General features: G+C 47.2%; 1 protein-coding gene across 2 annotated transcripts in view; it reads left to right on the top strand.

The window, feature by feature from the left end:
* GAB3 (GRB2 associated binding protein 3) overlaps window positions 1-16846 on the top strand; it is a 164894-nt gene that overhangs the window by 109811 nt on the left and 38237 nt on the right. For both annotated transcript variants that reach the window (XM_051967747.1, XM_051967746.1), the window contains exons 3-6: window positions 4615-4831; window positions 9292-9773; window positions 11739-11797; window positions 12565-12787. In XM_051967747.1, the coding sequence (XP_051823707.1) occupies window positions 4615-4831; window positions 9292-9773; window positions 11739-11797; window positions 12565-12787 (981 nt within the window). The remainder of the gene's footprint in view (window positions 1-4614; window positions 4832-9291; window positions 9774-11738; window positions 11798-12564; window positions 12788-16846) is intronic.

Here is a 16846-nt window from a genome sequence, read left to right as displayed (position 1 = left end):
CTGATCTCAGGAGTATTCTCAAGGGATCTCCTCCACCAGTGCACATCTCTCCTCTTCCCTTCCCTATCCTCCAAGCTTCTTGTCCATGTCTTGTCTTGTACCCTAGCAGGAATTTGTAGCTTTCAGGGAATCCATGAGCTTATTTGGTTTTGTTTAAAAAAAATTCTTTGCTAACAATTTCATATAACTCATTTCCTTTGTCATCCTCTGCATTTTATTGTGTACATTTTTTTTAGGGGCAGTTAGGTGGCGCAGTGAATAGAGCACCAGCCCTGAAATCAGGAGGACCTAAGTTCAAATATGGCCTCAGACACCTAACACTTCTTAGCTATGTGACCCTGGGCAAGTCACTTAACCACACTTATTTTTAATTTTATTTTAAAATTTTAAATTTTCCTCACTTATACGGAAAACAATTTGGGGGGATTATACATGCGCATTACTTTTTTACATATTTCCACATGAATCACCTTGGGAGAAAAAAAATCAGAACAAAAGGGAAGAACCATGAGGAAAAAAAAACCAGAAGAAAACAAAAAGGTTGATCTGCATTCAGTCTCCATAGTTCTATCTCTAGAGGCAGATGGCATTTTCCATCCCCAGTCTATTGGAATTGCCTTGAATCACCACATTGTTGAGAAGAGCCAAGGCCATCACAGTTGATCGTCACCCAATCTTGCTGTTATTGTGTACATTGTTCCCTTTCCTCCACATCATTTTATGTAAGTCTTTCCAGGCCTTTCTAAAATGAGCCAGTTCATCATTTTTTATAGAACAGTAATGTTCCATTACGTTCATACGCCATAACTTATTCAGCCATTCCCCAGTTGATGGGCATCTACTCCTTTTCTAATTCCTCGTCCTATTTTCTACATTAAAAATATGATTCTGAAAGGGGTCCCCAGGCTTCAGACAACAGAAGACCTCTATCCCAACCCAAAAGTTAAGAAGCCCCGGCCCCAAGAATATCTAGATGCCCAGGGGAATGGCCGTTTGCTTTTTTGAATCTCTTCCCATTCGGGGCACTGGGTCAGCCTGTGGATCGGGCACCCGTTTCCCTGCATATGCCAGACTCATTCCCTTTTCCTGGTGGGCACATGTTCTTCATCTGACGTATGTGCTACTTGGTTCAGATCACCACTGGTAACATGCCGCCACTTATTTTTACCTACCATCTCTTTCCAGGTCATGCCAGGGCTTAGCCCCGTGTGCCAGGGCACGCGGAAGGCATTTTATAAATATTTGTTGACTGACTCCCAAATTAGCATCCAGCCCTGACCTCCACTCTGATCGTTGGCTCAAAATTGGCACGTACAAAATGGAACTCAATAAATTTCTGTCAAGGGCAGCTCCCTTTCCGGGCCCCCAGATTCTCAGTCGTCATGGATTCCCTCCTCTCATCCCATCGGCACTTATTCTTACTGAGAAGTACTCCTTCTCCATCTCTCACATCCACCTTCTTCTCTCCTCTCACCCACACAGCATCCTGGTCAAGGCCTTGCCTTCTTTCATCTGGATGTCGCCCTAGCTTCCTAATTGCTTTCCCTGCTTCATGTCTGTCCCTTTTCCGACCCATCAGTTTCAAAGTCTTATTTTGAAAGCATAGATCTGACCAAATCAGTCTTCTGATCAAGAAACCCCTATGGCTCCCTATTGCTTTCTGGGTAAAATCTAAACTCTTTATTGGTGTTCATAACCTGCTACCAGCCTGCCTCTCCCAGCTAAAGTACTATTTCCCTCCACATCATTCCATCTGAACTGGTAACGCTCCATTTCCTTCCTTAATGTATAGGCTCTGGGTACTTCCGCCTTACTTTTGCTTAGCATGCTGGAGCCATGTCCTATTGGCTGCAAAGAGCTAGTTTTTCAATTGTCAGTGTTTGGACAACACTACAAATCAAGGCTTGGGTGATTGCCTTTTGGATCGTCCAGTCTGAAGAAAGCGATGGAGAAAATGTCCATAATGTAGCTTCAACATCAGAGTGTGTCCTGTGACGTTTTTCTGGAGAGCCAGTTGTGAAACTTTTCCCAGCATGTCCAGATTAGCCCAGATGTCACCTCCTATAGAAAGGCTTTGCTAATTCATCTCATACTCCTCCCTGGGTGTTAATGCTTTGTGTCTTGTTGAATTCTCTCCCTCCCTCCCACAGTAGAATGTAGACTCCTTGAGGGCAAGGCCATTTCATTTTCATCTCTGTATCCCCTGTGCCTTGTAAGTGGGAATCCAGCCTTAAGGCTGGGAGGGTCCTTAGAGATCATTTACTCTAACCCTTTATTTTATGGGCACCGAAGTGCCAGATAAGTTAAGGGACTTGCCTAAAGTCATACAGCTAAAAGGGGCAGATTCAGGATTTGAAATGAGGACCTCTGATTCCAAATGCAGTGCTTTGCAACTAGGCTAAGGCACTCAAAAATATATTCACCTGAATCATGGATATTTCTAATCCCCTTTGGATCATCTGGATTTTGGATTTTTGAATGAATCTGTAGGAAGAGAATATTGATGTTGCAGTGTTGTGTTTTGATACTAAGGGTGATCTGTGGACCAATGAAGGGATGGCATTTCCCAAGTATCATCTAGCTAAGCTCCCATCCCTCTGTTCAACTCATGCTCCATCTACAAGCCAAGATACAGGAACTGATAAGACTGGTGAGATTAGATTCAGGGAACCAACATGAGGAGATTAGGGTTCCTGGTGGTCAGGGAGTTAAATGATAAGGTTCATGGCAGGTGTTAGCAAAGAGGTTTGGCTCCCCTAAACCCCCTTGGGATTCGGCACAGGGCGGGGAGTTGTGGAAACCCCCTTCTGGAGGCGCAGAGGTCCTTCACAAAGGAATTTACGAACCCGAAAAGCTAGACTGGCAAAAAGAAGTTTATTATTGGCATTGGGAAGTCAGCCTTTGTTATGCATGAATAGAAAGGCTGAATCCCTTAGTGGTGAGGTCTCAGCAGAGAAGTCAAGTTTCTAGTACAGAAATCCTGACAGATATAGGGAAATTAGGGAAATAGGTGAGGATAAAGAGAGGGCGACGCTGAAAGAGAATATTCCAGCGGGCAGAGTTTGCTAATATGCCATGAGTGGCATATGAGGTCCTCTGTGAGAATTGAGCCGCAAGTTGCTGCTAGGAAATGTGAGACAGAAGTTTCAATTGAATGAGATTCCCTCATTGCTGTCAGTACCCCCAGCCCTAGATGAGACCACTAATTGGGAGCGGTTTTGAGCCAACAATAGGGGTAGAAAAACTTGGAATGAAATACTTCAACTAGTCCCACCAAGATAAAGCACTCTATCTTGGTTCCTTAGAGTGGGTCTCACAGAGGAAGATTCAAGGAGAATTTCTCCTTGACGGAGTTCCCTTCGTCAAAACTAGGCTGATGTTTCTCTATGTTCCATAATCTTAACGATATGCATTTTTCATCCACTTGATTTTTCCTGTATGGATTGTTAAGCCAATCTTTTGAGCCATTCCACTAAAGACTCTATCCAGGTTGACATCGATCATTTAATATCCTTTTGGAGTCCAGTCCTTCAACCAAGTCCAAGTCCATCTGAGTTTCCCGTCATCTAGCCACAGCTCGTCTGCAGAGTTATTATCGTGAGAGGCTGTGTCATTTGGTGGAATCCACCTGTTGAGCTTAATAAGAATTTGTTAAGTAGATATTATGTGTTGTTTACCTGCCAAATAAAGGGAAGGGGAAAGAAAAGGAGGGATGGGGAGCCGTGTCACTGATTTCTAAGAGCATTGCTGGAAGCCAAGTCCCGGAGCTAGGCTGGCGGGTTTGGACAATTGCTCTGTTAGCCAGAGTGAAATGCTGCTGGTTGGGGGGTTTTCTGCTAGACCCATGATGCAAGCCAACCTCAGGAATCCCCTGACTCCTGCCAACTCATCTCTAAAGAGGAAGGGGAGATAGGCTCTTCACAGGGGATTTCTGAGCTGGGGAACATGGCCGAAGCTTCCCATTTGTTCACGGGCCCGATTTGTGCCAGGATTTGACTGCTGGCAAGGTTTGGAGAACGCTTTTCTAACCTCCTGAAAATCCACCGGAATCTCCTGTTTGGGAGTTCTGCGGTGCAGCTGGGGGCCGGTCGCCGGCCCGTGGAGTTGGAGGTCGGCGACATGGTCGGAGCTGGGCTTTTGGAAATTCAGCATTTGGGCAGCCGAGAGGAAGGCGGAGCGGAAAGGGGAGAGACTCGAGGCCCTGAGAGCAATGTGCGGCCTCTTGCGGGAGTCCAGGCGGGGAGTGAAGTGGGACCTGGTGGGGAGGCTGGGAGAGGTGGGGACGGAGGGGAGGGCTGTCTGTCGTGGGGGTGAACGTGACAAGACCGTAACAGATTAGACTGGGGAAGAAGGAGGGGGAGCGGCTGACACTGACTGCTTGAAATCCATCAGGCTTTGGAAATGAACATTTTCTCCATCAGGCATTTCCCTTCTTGGAGCACGGCTCTGGTTTCTTCCTCCAGACGGTGCTGACGGCTCGGAGAAATGCTTTTCCTTCTCCGCATTCGTTACTCGATGGGAATTCTGACTTTGCTGATGCTAGTTCTGCAGTAGTGGGCACGTGTCTTGGGAATGCTCTCAAATATCCAGCCAGGTGTTTGTGTCTCCCCACAGATTCTGCGGAGAGCCTTTCCCATCTCACTTCATCTCCTCAGCCTTCCCCAGCCGGCTCCTTTCGGGTGTCTCAGGTAGCCAACTCTTCTTTTAATGTTGATGATTCGACCACAGCTGCCTTCCCTGCTAAGGAAGCCAGAAGTGACTCGGAAGCCCTCTCCTTGCCTGACTATCTAGTTCTGGCCCACTGTGAGACCAAAAAGCTCAATCCCAGCAGGTAAGTGCACCCAAACGAGGGTCATGCCGGGCAACTGTTTAACAACCTGCTCTCGGGGGGGGACACGCTTGGAGATGAACATTTTCTCCATCACCTTCGTAAGTGTAGAGATGAACAGAACAATAAAGCCAGCCCTGATTTGTAGCCTTAGCTAATTTTTGAGGTATGAATATGCATACTGGAAATTTAACAATCGGCTCTTGAGAGCCAGTTGGAACTGCGGTTGGAACCGTACCCCTGTTTAGCTTCCAGGATTCTGGACCTTACAATGTAGAACTTCCTGGGGGAGCAGGGAACCAGGGAACCAACATAGGAGAAAGAGCTGTAAAGCCCTTGGGTTCTTGAGAACCCCGTGGTGTCCCTAAGAGTGGCTGCTATGCAAGTAAGTGAACAGAGATCAACACCCCTCCCCCTACTTTTTGATTTTTTGATTCTCACTGTACAAGAGCAGAGGCTTCCTGCCAAGTTCGCCCTTCTTCCCACTTCCCCATTTTAGCATCCTACCATCCTTTCAGTCATCCAGGCCAAGAGCCTCATTTGTCAATGTCAATGTCAATCTCCTTCCTTTCTCTCGCATAAGACATTGGTTGCTAGTTTGGGGGACTTCTCCCTTCATAGAATGTATTTCTTCCTATTCCTTTACCCAGCCCTCACCTCTTTCTGGCCCCAGTCCCCTTCTACCTGGGCCGTTCCACTAGCCTTCTGGGTGGTCCCTGGGCCTCCAGTCTCTCCCTCCTCAATCTGTTTTCCACGTAGCTGACAAGATAAGCTTTCCAGGTATTAAGTGTACCCATACCATCCCCTGCTCAAAAAGTAACAAATGTGACCTTGACATCCCCTGCTAAAAAGTTTCATTGGTTCCCTATTGCCCCTATTGCCTAATGTGTATTTCTTATTTATTTTGTGGACTCCAAATCGCTCTCTTTGGAAGATTTGCCTCTAAAAGCCCCCATCCCCAGTGTAGTTCCCGACGGCCATATTTCCTTATTTCCCATGAAGCCTTTCTTCTCAGCATTCTAACCGAGCTGGGCTACAGTTTGTTCCCAAATCCGGCTCTGCATTCTCTCCCTTCCCTGAAGTCACCCAGGCTGGCCCTTTTGCCTGTGTTGTATGACCTCTTCCCTTCTGTCTGCCCAACTTGGCTTTGCTGTCCGGGCTCAGCTAAAGGGTCACCTCATTCCTGTGGCCTTCCTGGCCACACCTACTCCAATCTGTGTTGAGCGGGGAGCTTTTCTTGGCTCCATCCCATTCTCCCTCAGGTTACCTTGGTCTGTGTCCTTAGGGGTCTGCCCTTTACTCTACCAGGCACTCAAAAACTGGCTTAGGGTCCTCTCTAAAGGCCATGTTCAAAATGAGTATTAAAGAAACATTTATGGAAGGAGGAAAGGGAGGGAGGGAGGAAAGTAGTGGGGGAGGGAGGGAAGGAAGAAGGAAAGAAAGGGGAGAGAGGAGGAAGGAAAGGAGGGCAGAAAAGAAGGGAGAGGGAAGAAGGAAAGAAGGAAGGGAGGGAAGAAAAGAAAGGGGAGGGAGGGAAAGGGAGGAAGGAATAAGGAGCCAAGGAAAGGATGTGAACTTGAATTTAGGAGGGCTAGAGAACAGCACTAAGCCTCTGCTTTCCTTTATTAATCAACCCATTGTCCACAAAGTAATTTCACTGAAGCCCCCAGCAGCCACGGAAGGCTAGCACTCTGACCATCCCCAAGGAACAGAGCCTGGGGAGAGGAGAGGATGGGCTCTCCTGGGTTCACACAGCCCAGAAGTATCTGAGGAGAGATTAGCGTCTCGAGTTTTTCTCCTTCCAAGGCCAGCACTCGATTGGGGGCGTCCATAAGGCTAGAAGAGCTGAGAAGAGCCCGTCTGCTGGCAGAATGGAACTTATATTTTGGTGGGCAGTGGGGACCCCCTGTAGGTCCATGAGGAGAAGAGATTCCTAGTCAGAGCAGAGCATCCTGGCTTTTATTTGGCAGCTGAGTGATGGATGAATTGGGGGAGGGGAGGGGAGTCTGGAGGGGCCGCCTATCCCAGAAGTCTTTGAGGAAAGGAATGAGGGCATATGGTAGAGTGACTGCCGGGGGCCTCGAGTCAAGGGACGCCTGGAGGCCCAGGCCCCTGTGGAGGAAGGAACGTGTGGGCCTTGGCCTTTCCCCGGCCTTGGCGAGGAGAGGGGGAGGCGGCAGCTGGGTAGGTAGCCTGGAAAGGTGCTTTGGGAATTATGGCGGATGCTGAAGCGGCTCTGGCCGCCTAACGATCCTAACAGCTTCAGGCAGAGGACCTGATGGCAGACAAAGCCCTTTCCCTCGGAGGCCCCTCCTCTCCCCCCAGCCGCAGCCAAGATGTGGAGATTTCATTACCATTCTTGGTGGGGCTTTTGTTTTTCAGACCGTTATCAATTTAAAAACTAGGATTGATGGGTGCTTTTTGTTTTTCCATCCAGGCTTTTCCAAATCTGTCTACCCCCACCCCCAAGCATCCCCGGAGCACAGAAAGAAGCAGTTACACAAAACAGCCTCTCTCCTCCCACCATCCCCTTTGCCCAGGGGAAGGAGAAAGATTTCATTATTTTCATTTTCATTACCTAGAGCAAGATGGGTTATTACACTCACTTAGCGGCTGGCTTCCTCTGGGTCTGCCTCATTTCTTTTTAACGAGTTCTGCATTTGGGAACTCGACGCTAATCCCCTCCTTTAGAACAAAAGAACAGAACAGAGCAGCGGAGCAATCAGCTGGGATGGTGGAGCGTGTCGTAGTCCACCCCAGAGCCCCCCACCTCTGCAGTCGGTGTCCTTTGAATTCTGATAGTTGCAGCCAGGTTTATCATCCTTCTGAAGTCGTACAAAGCCCTGCCCCAGGCTCCCCCAGGCCAGCCTCCCAGAAACCGGAGCCCATCCTGGCTCTGCCAGGGTCAGTCGAGACCCAGAGGAAGGGGAATTTTACAAGATCACAGAAACGGTCAAATGGCTGAACCGTGATTCAGGCACGTGCCTTGAGAATGCCTCCCCGCCCAAGGGACCTTGTCATTGCTCCCTAAAGCCTCCCGCAGGGTCGGAAAGGTGACCAGTGATGATCCTGCGGCCAGCTGCTCTGGCAAAACCATCTGGGGGATTATGCGCAATGGAGGGTTTTCAGTTCAGGCTTTAGTGGAGTGTGCCCAGAGGAAGGCCTCCAGTGTGAGGAGATAACATGATGGAAGCAACAGAGAGAGGGGATAGCTCCGTGGTGGGGCTATCATCCCCCTTTCACAGATGAGCAAAGTGAGGCTGCTAGAGGATAAGGGATTGGTTAGCTCTGGATAGATCAGCTGCCCCCACTGTATGTCACTGTCTCTCTGTGTTTTTCTGTCTTCCTTTGTCTATCTCTGCCTCTACCTCTGTCTCTCTATCTTTGTCATGTCTATCTCTGTCTGAGAGAGAGACAGAGACAGACAGACACACAGAGAGAGAGAGAGAGAGAGAGAGAATGCTTCAATCTGTCTTCAGACACAATGAGTTCTTTCTCTGGGCATGGGTAGGATTTTTCAGCATAAGTCCTTCAGAGTAGCCACGGATGATTACGGACGAGAGGAGTAAAGTCCTTCATAATCAGTCACCCCAGAACATCGCCATGCTTTGTGCATCCTACATTTCACTTTGCTTGAGCTCGTGGAGGACTTTCCAAATCCTCTCTTTCTTATTCCCGACAAATGGTCATTTGGCCGGGCCCGCTGTAATTGGCACGATGAGTAGTGACTCCAGCCGTCCCAGGGCAGCCCCTCACACTTGGGGGTAATTGGAATGGCCGCTTTCTCACGTTCCCGGTCCCAGGCTTTGGAACCGAAGCCTGCGAGTGGCCGAGCTAAGCTGAGAGCCACGCCAAAGGCCGGTTGGGCCCCGACCCCTTTCCCTCCTTCTCAGATATTGATATAATGCCATCTCCACCTTAGGGCTGGAGTCGCTGGCTTCTTTGGGTCCTTGTCCTCTTGGGAGATATCTTGGAAACCGCTCCTACTTACAAAGCAGAAACAACCGGCACCCGCTCCGGGGTGGCTATTAAAGAGCCACCTGGAGGGGGAGAACCCGGTTCTGCTCCAACGGTTAGTGGGTGTGTGCTAGGGAATCACCTCCATGAGCTCCAGCTCCCTGAGCCTTCAAACGAAACTAACCCTCCTTGACCTCACTCCCCTCCCTCATACCCCATACAAAGCAACACAAACAAAAGTCATGATGATCTATTGAAATGAGGACGGGGGCCTTTATACAGAAGGTAGAATAAACAGCTGGCACCTTGAGCCAAGTGAAATGGGATGGCAAAGCCATGGTGACATGGCCAGGTCACGAGGTGTCCTAGGTGAGCGGGGCCTTTTGGAGCCATTGGGGGCTGGTTGTTGTGCACGGGGATTTCTTTCCACACCACCCAAACCGAGAGACTCTTCTGGTGTTCTTCACACTGCTCACGCTCTTTGCCTTTCCTGTTGCCCTCAGCAGATGTGACGCCTGGTCCAATTCAGACCGATCCCTGGAACAAACTTCATCCGACGAGGTCTTTGTCGACTCCTTTCAGTCACAGGCCTCCAATCACATGTTGCCCTCTTTGTGCAGTGGGAACGGACTTCAGGAAGTGGTGCCCCCTGGGGGTCACGCCGCTCTGGCGAGCGGTGTCAATTTCAGTGGACCATCCGGTGACTACTCATCGCCTTTGCCTTTGCTGGGGACTCCCTTAGCCCCCACCTATCAGGTGGCCAAGGGCCCAGCCACATTCTCCTGTAGAATGACAGGAGAAAACCTACCAAACACTCCACCCCCTCGTCCTCCCAAACCAAGCCACTTCACGGAACAGCGCCAGGAGGCCAGGCCCCTGTGGGACGGCCATAGCGGCGGCATCAATAACAGTGGCAGGAGGACTCAGTGGGTTGGTGTGCCAAGAAGAATCTCCTTATCAAGTTTAGACGCTGTCAGAAGTGGTAGAGGTAAGTATACCCTCCCCTCCATATTACCCCCACCTACCTTAGTGAGAAAGGAAGACTGGAGGACTCGGGGAAATCAGTCAGTAAACACTCAGGCAAAAAGTGTTTATTAAACACTGGGTACTGTGTATATGCCAGGTACTGTGCTAAATGCTCAGGATCGTTCTTCCTTGTGCAAAAGGTGCACAAGGGAAGATAAGACCCTCTGTGGTGTCAGGGACTGATGAGATCAGGGAAACCTGCCTGAGAAAAGTGAGCTCTCAGTTGCACTCTGAAAGAAGAAAGTAGTGGGTTAGAGGAGAAAGCAGGCAAAATGGTCCAAGCTGGGTCTTTCTCCTTCTCCACCTTCCTCAGAACTTTCTTCTCCAACTTCCCAGTGTGGGGATTCTTCTAAAGCCGTACTCCCAGTCTTCTCCCCCGCTCTTGGAGGTCTGATTCACCACAGGGCTTTAGCCATCACTCCAATGAAGATGACTCCGTTTTTTCTCAAATCCTGACCTGTCTTCTGTGCTCTGGACCCACATCTTCCCTTTCCTCCAAGACATCTTTTCCTAGATATCCTGCTGCCCTCTCCAACTCACTATGCCAAAACCAAATCATCTTTTTCTTGAAGCTCTTCTCTCTGATGATTAGCATCGATGGCACCACCACCCAGCCTCATCATCTCAGCAACTTGGGGATGTTTTAGATTCCTCCCTCCAGGTGCCAGAAGTGATAGGAGCTAGAGATCTAGATTTTAGGGACATCCATATAGAAGTGAGCGTTTGAGCCTCGAGAATGGGGGAGATCGCCAGGGCACAGAGTACAGTGAAGAAGAGTATCTTGGGAAATCCCTATTGTAAAGGACTAAAAGGATTCAGGCAGGAGTTCAAAGGAATGATCAGAGGTAGTCAGAGAAGCAAGAGAGAGCAATGGCACAAAAGCAAAGGGAGAAGGGTATCCAGGAAGAGGAGGTGGCACAGGATGGGGTGTCAAATGCTTCAGAGAGAGGTGAGGAGGACAAGAGCTGAGGAAAATCCATTGAAAGAAGAGTTCACCTCTTTATGTTCGGTCCCAAAGAACAGACCTTGTGAACGTAGCATCCCGGGAGCCTCAAGAAAAGCACTCTAGATGTAAGGTTCTCTATGGGCCAGCATCCTGTCACTACGATAGTTCCTGAGCCCCAACTGGTGTAGCCACAGTGCTGGTGTTTTTTCACTAGGCTGGTCCAAGCCGTGACATCTTAGCTATCCCAATGTGGAAAGGGATGCTTTGGAAGGTGGGGAGTTTCCTCTTGCTTCAGGTCTTCAAGCAGAGCTTGGCTGTAGATTGGTTAGGTTGGCCAGAGAAGGAAGGTCCAGGTTGGACTCACTGCCCTCTGAGAAATTTCTAATTCTGAATTTGTATGAGCCTTATTTGGTGAGAAGGAAGCTATTACTATAATCTTCCTGATGAACAGTTCATATTGTGTCACTCAGCTGCTCAAAAACCTCCCTTGGCTCCCTCTTAAAGAGAGTTCTCCCTCCATATAAATTTACAGAAAATCACATTATTTACTCCAGTTGGGCCAATGCCGCCCAGTTGTTCTGGGCTTGGAGCCCTGGAGGGGGTGGAGCCATAGAGTTGCTCACCTTTTCTCCCCCTTGAGACCTGGCTGTGCCTGCAGATTAAAATCCAGTCTACTTCTGGTGATTACTATTTTCTAGAATGTTTCCCCTCTCCACCTGCCTTATTTGGAATCACAATTGTAGTCTCATTGCCCCAGGAAGCCCCAGTGACCTCTCCCTTTGCATGTTTACAGACCTGAGACTCAGTGGGCCCTTAACTTGTGCTGCCTTGTATTGTACCCATCCCGCATTCCTGTCCGCATTGGGAACTCTCTCAGAGGGCAGGGATCGGCTTCTAGCGAGATCCCAGGCAAGCCCCCTCACACGCGGGGTCCTCCAGGACAGGGATTGGTGATGATGTCTGCTGTGCTTTGCTTTGCAGCTGACAGAGAAGGCAGTTCCCTGCGCTGCCACCGGGACAAGAGGCTGAGTTTGAATTTGGTAAGTGGAACATTTGCTTTCCTTAAACTGCTTTTAAATTCCAGATCATTTGGAGAGGTGATTGGTGTGGTGGTCTTTTACTTTATCTTATTTTTATCTTATCTTATTTTGATAACTTCCCTATCCTTCCAGTTCTTAAAACTGACTGGCTCACTTAGTTCTTCATTCAAAAACTGAAGTCAGTTGGATCCTCCCAAGCTCCTTGGCAGAGGAATCTAGGCCTCTCTAGCCCAGAGATCTCTTGTCACATGAATGAAGTCTGTAGCCACGCTGTGATTTCTTATTTGAAGAAACCCAAGGGGACTTTCTTGGGATTGTCACTCAGGCTTTTTGCCCATCCTCGCTCCCTTAGCCCAGAGGGCTTCCAACTGGCAGGTGCTACTTACTCCATTGGGGGAAAGAACTAGCCACCGCTGTGCTTTGAGCTAGGAGCCACTTGTGGTTGAAATCTGCTCCTGTTTCTTGTCAGCTGTTTGCCTATGAGCGGGCTTTGAGACCCTTCCCGCCCTGGGCTTGGGAGCATGCTTGGGAGGCCCGTTGGCTGAGTTCCTTGCCCTGTGACCAATGCTCAGCAGTCCCCCAACTTAACAGACACTTGAAGAACACCTGGCCAGTATGAGAAGAGCCGTGGAGAAAGTCCCCCAGTTGTTGCTTGTTTTCCCAAGCGTTGCTGATGTACTTCGGTGCCTGCTGTCCCCCAGGCTGTCTGCAGTCAGACCCCAGCCGGACAAAGGCTCCGAGGTGCTGAGTTCTGGTTTTTCTTGCAGCCTTGCCGGTTCACCTTGCCACCGTCCTCCCTGCCGGGCAGCTCGGAAGACAGTTATGTCCCCATGCACCCCAGCATCTTCTCTGCCGGCTCCGGACCGGAAAGCAACGCTGATGGCTACATTGCAATGAGCAGTCCCGATCGTCTTTCCAGCCCCCTGCCCGAGCTGCCCACGGACCTGGAGCCACCCCCAGTGAACCGAGACCTGAAGCCCCGAAGGAGATGTAAGTGGCTTCTTCATTGTACAGAAGGCGGGGGCAGGGCAGGGCAGGGCAGCACCTGAACAGATGAGATGCTGAGAAGAGCTGGAGTTGTCATGAGCATTATTCGCTCCCGTTTCAGAGCCGACACTACTTTTCTCCCGACAACCCTGGGAGGTAAAGGGTGTGACGATTAGGTTTTCCCCATTTTACACCTGAGGAAACCCAGGATTAGGCAGGTAAATGTTCTCCATGTCTGTCACAGGTCCAGGTTGCAAACCCAGGTGTATTCTGCCATCATGCTTACTCTTATTTTAGATAGGTAGAGGCATCAAGTTGGGTGCTGGTATAGAGAAAGTGCACAGGAGGATGTATGCTCCTGATCTGCAAGCATGCAGGAGGGGCCTTAGTAACTTGCCCATTTCCTGGATCTGCTCCCCCTCTAAGATTCAACCAGCTGTAGTTCATAACCTTCAATACCCCACTGGAATAACCAGAAGCTGATTTATCATATTTATTGCGTAACTCTCCATTTAAAGACAATTTTCTTTTAAATGTTGGGGGATGGGTAAGAGAACCTGATGACCTTTCTAACCTTTAGAATTAACATGAGCCTAGGACTCATCCACAGAGCAAGCAGGATACCTCAGTCCTATTGCCAAAGTCTTGTTTCCCATTCCCAACGTGGCCACCAAGAAGCCTTGATCATGGCTTTGCATTCTCTGGGTGCTGAGTAGCGAGACAAGAAGTCGATCTCGGTCACAAAGAAGAAAAAGGGAACTCCATATTTCTATGCTTCTAGAGAGGTCTCACCATTTTCCTGTCTCTTTTCATGGCATTTTGCCCATCACGAGTCCAAATTCCCTCAGTCCCAATAGGAGAGAAAGGACATCGCCACCATCTGAAATGCTCTTTTCTTTCTCTGAACAATCATCACAATCATGTGTCCGGGGAACAGCCATAATAAATCAGATAAATAAGATGGCAACGTATGGGCAGAGGCTACAAAAGAATGGATTACTTGGGGGAAATTACAGTGAAGATATTTTAGCTCAGGAATAAGGAACATTTTCCTAACTATTACATGTTATTGTTAACTATTATATCCTTAACTATATATATAATACATGAGGTCCAGCATACCTCATGAAGCATTGGATTCACAATGAATGGAGTTTGGATGACCTCTGCCCAGGAATTTAGAGGCGTTTTAAGTATCAGATGACTTTGGATCTCAGTTTCTTCGGGCAAATGTGAGGGGATTGAACAAGATAATTCCTAGGGTTCCTTTCACCTCCAGTTCCTATGGTCCTAAGAGATAATTGCATAAGTCTAATCCCTGAAATTCCTTCAGAGTTCTCTTACTATTGCAATCCCCTACAATAATTAGAATGTGTTAAGCTGAGGTTCAATAGGATACCCCCTTGCAACCATGCGATTCCCTTCTCTGCTGCTTCAAGGAATTTATTGTAGTACAGTCACAATATCTCGGAGCCCCCAGTTAGGAAAATTTCAAATACTTTTGAAAATTAAACTTTTTTCTCAGTCAGCAAAAATCTGCCTTATTTCCCTCCCACCTTACTCTACCCACAATTAAGAATGAAAGAAAAAAGAAGACAAGGAAGGTAATCAGCCTGTCTATAGTACCTGCTATATGCTTTACAAATATTATCTTATTTGACTTTCACAACGACCCCGAGAGGAAGGTACTGTTGTTTTCCCTATTTTACAGTCGAAGAAATTGGGACAGAGAGAGGTTGGGTGACTTGCCCGAAGTCACAAAGCTAAGAAATGTCTGAGGTCAGATTTGAACTCAGATCTTCTGGACCTCACGTCTAGTACTCTGTGCATCGTGGCGCTTTCCAGTGTCCACAAAAGAGAAAACCAAAACCCCTGTTACTTGAGTGGGGGATCAAGTAACGATGGGAGGAAAAATCAATATGGACTGTTGTGCCCTGCTTTTTAGAGCCCCCAAGTTAGGGTGACAAAACATACTGTGCTTTCTAGAGCCCCCATGCTGGGTTGTTTAAAACATGCTGTCTTAGTGGAGGAGTGATGAGGCGGGACTCCCGAGGATGTTGGAAAAATGGGAGTCCATTTATTCAAAATTCTCTCACCCTTATATACCCTTATAGTTTGCCACGTGGTATCACTCTTCCACCTGCTATCCCTTTGCCTTAATCTCAACACAGGTTGTCACCGCCCCTTGACTCCTCAGGAAGGCTGAGAGCCCTTAGGGAACATGGGGAGTCCAACCAGACATTGTCAGCAGGTTCCCTCTGGGCTGAAGGCTTTTTTATGCCTTACCCAGAATTTCCCCACTGTCTGTGGCCCTCTACAATGGACATTGCCCCAAAGAAATATGTGTATCTGTATATGCAAGTAGCAGATTTCACCATTAGTCCTCTGCAATCATGATTGGTCATTATAATGATTAGAGTTCCTAAGTCCTTCAGATTTTTTTGTCTTTACAATATTGTTGTTATTGCAGAAATTGTTCTGGTTCTGTTCACTCGCTCTGTATCAGTTCATACGAGTCTTCTCAGACTTCTCTGAAATTATTCCCTTCATCATTTCTCACAGCACAATAATATTCTATAATATTTATATATCATAATTTATTCAATCATTTCTCAATTTATTGTCATCCTCTCAGATTCCCATTCTCTGTCACCTCAAAAATAGACATTTTGTATATTCTTAGGACTAATTCCTCCCTTTATCTGTCCTACTCCTAATTCTCCCTTCTGCTTTTTCCCCTTTACTTCTTATTTATCTGTTGAATGAAATGTATTTTTGTGTCCAACCGTGTGCATGTATTCTTCTCTTCCTTGATCAGTTAAGCTGAAAAAGAGGTTCAAATGTTAACCACTCCCTGCCTCCTAGTTTATATAGACTTCTGTTTATAAGCCTCATTCAAGTGAGAGAATTTTTCTTAACATTCCTTTCTCTTTCCCAAAGTGTATTCTTCTTTTCACTTTTCATTCTTCTCCTAAGATCATGATAGATCTTAAGACATAAGACATAACAGAACCACTCTCAGAACTTCTTTAATTTTTCTTGGCTGTAAGCCCATATACTTTGCCTCTGGAAAATCATATTCCAAGTTCTTCACCTCTTTACACTGGTGGCTGCTGTCTTATGTGACCTGACTAGAATTCCTTGATATTTGAACCATTTATTTCTGGCTCCTTGTAATATTTTTTCTTTGATCTAGGAGCTCTGAATTTGGGATACTATGTTCCTGGAAGTTTTCTTTGGGGAGATGTCTCTCAGGAGACAATTGGTAGATCCTTTCTATTTCCACATTGGTTCTAAGAGATCTGGGCTGTTTCTTTTTAAGATTTTCTGGAACAACGTCTGGGCTCTCTTTTTCATCATGGCCTTTAGACGGTCCAGTTACTCTTTATTTTTTTTTCTCCTCAATTTTTTTAAGGTCATTTGTTTTTGCTTTATTTTTTTCAGTCTTTTGACTTTGTTTTAATATTTCATATTCTCCAGTTGGCTTTTATGTGGTTAGTTCTAATTTTGAGGGAATTTGTTGCTTTGGCAAGTTTTTGTACATCTTGTGCCAAACTTTTAATTCTTTCCAATTCTTTCTTCCATAGCTCTCATTTCTTTTCCAATTTCTTCATCTTGTACTCTCATTCCACTGGCAAGAATACCCAATATACCTCTTATTTGCTGACAGCTGACAGTATACGCAGAGCACGATCTGTTTGTTGGCAGCTGTGACAGCAGAGGCTCTTCTCAACACTATGGAAAGAAGTCCCAGAGTTGAGCTTAAGCCTTAGGAAGAGAGGAAGTTAAGGTGAATTCCTTCTTCTCAGATCTCAGAATAGAATCAAGGCTTGACTTAATTCTGTTTAATATAATTGAGATATGAAGGAAAACATCCTACCAGATCTCAAACTGTATTAAAGTGGTAATTATCAAAACAATCAGGTACTGGACAAGAAACAGAGTGGTAGATCAGTGAAGAAATGGATTAGGTACAAAATTCACAGGATTAAGTGGCCATAGTCATCCAGTGTTTGATTAACTCAAAAATCCAAGCTTTGAGGACAAGAACTCACTAGCTGA

Source organism: Antechinus flavipes, chromosome X (assembly GCF_016432865.1).
Source record: "Antechinus flavipes isolate AdamAnt ecotype Samford, QLD, Australia chromosome X, AdamAnt_v2, whole genome shotgun sequence".
Taxonomy (NCBI): domain Eukaryota; kingdom Metazoa; phylum Chordata; class Mammalia; order Dasyuromorphia; family Dasyuridae; genus Antechinus; species Antechinus flavipes.
The sequence above is the reverse complement of the archived record's forward strand: the minus strand, read 5'-3'. Positions and strand labels throughout refer to the sequence as shown.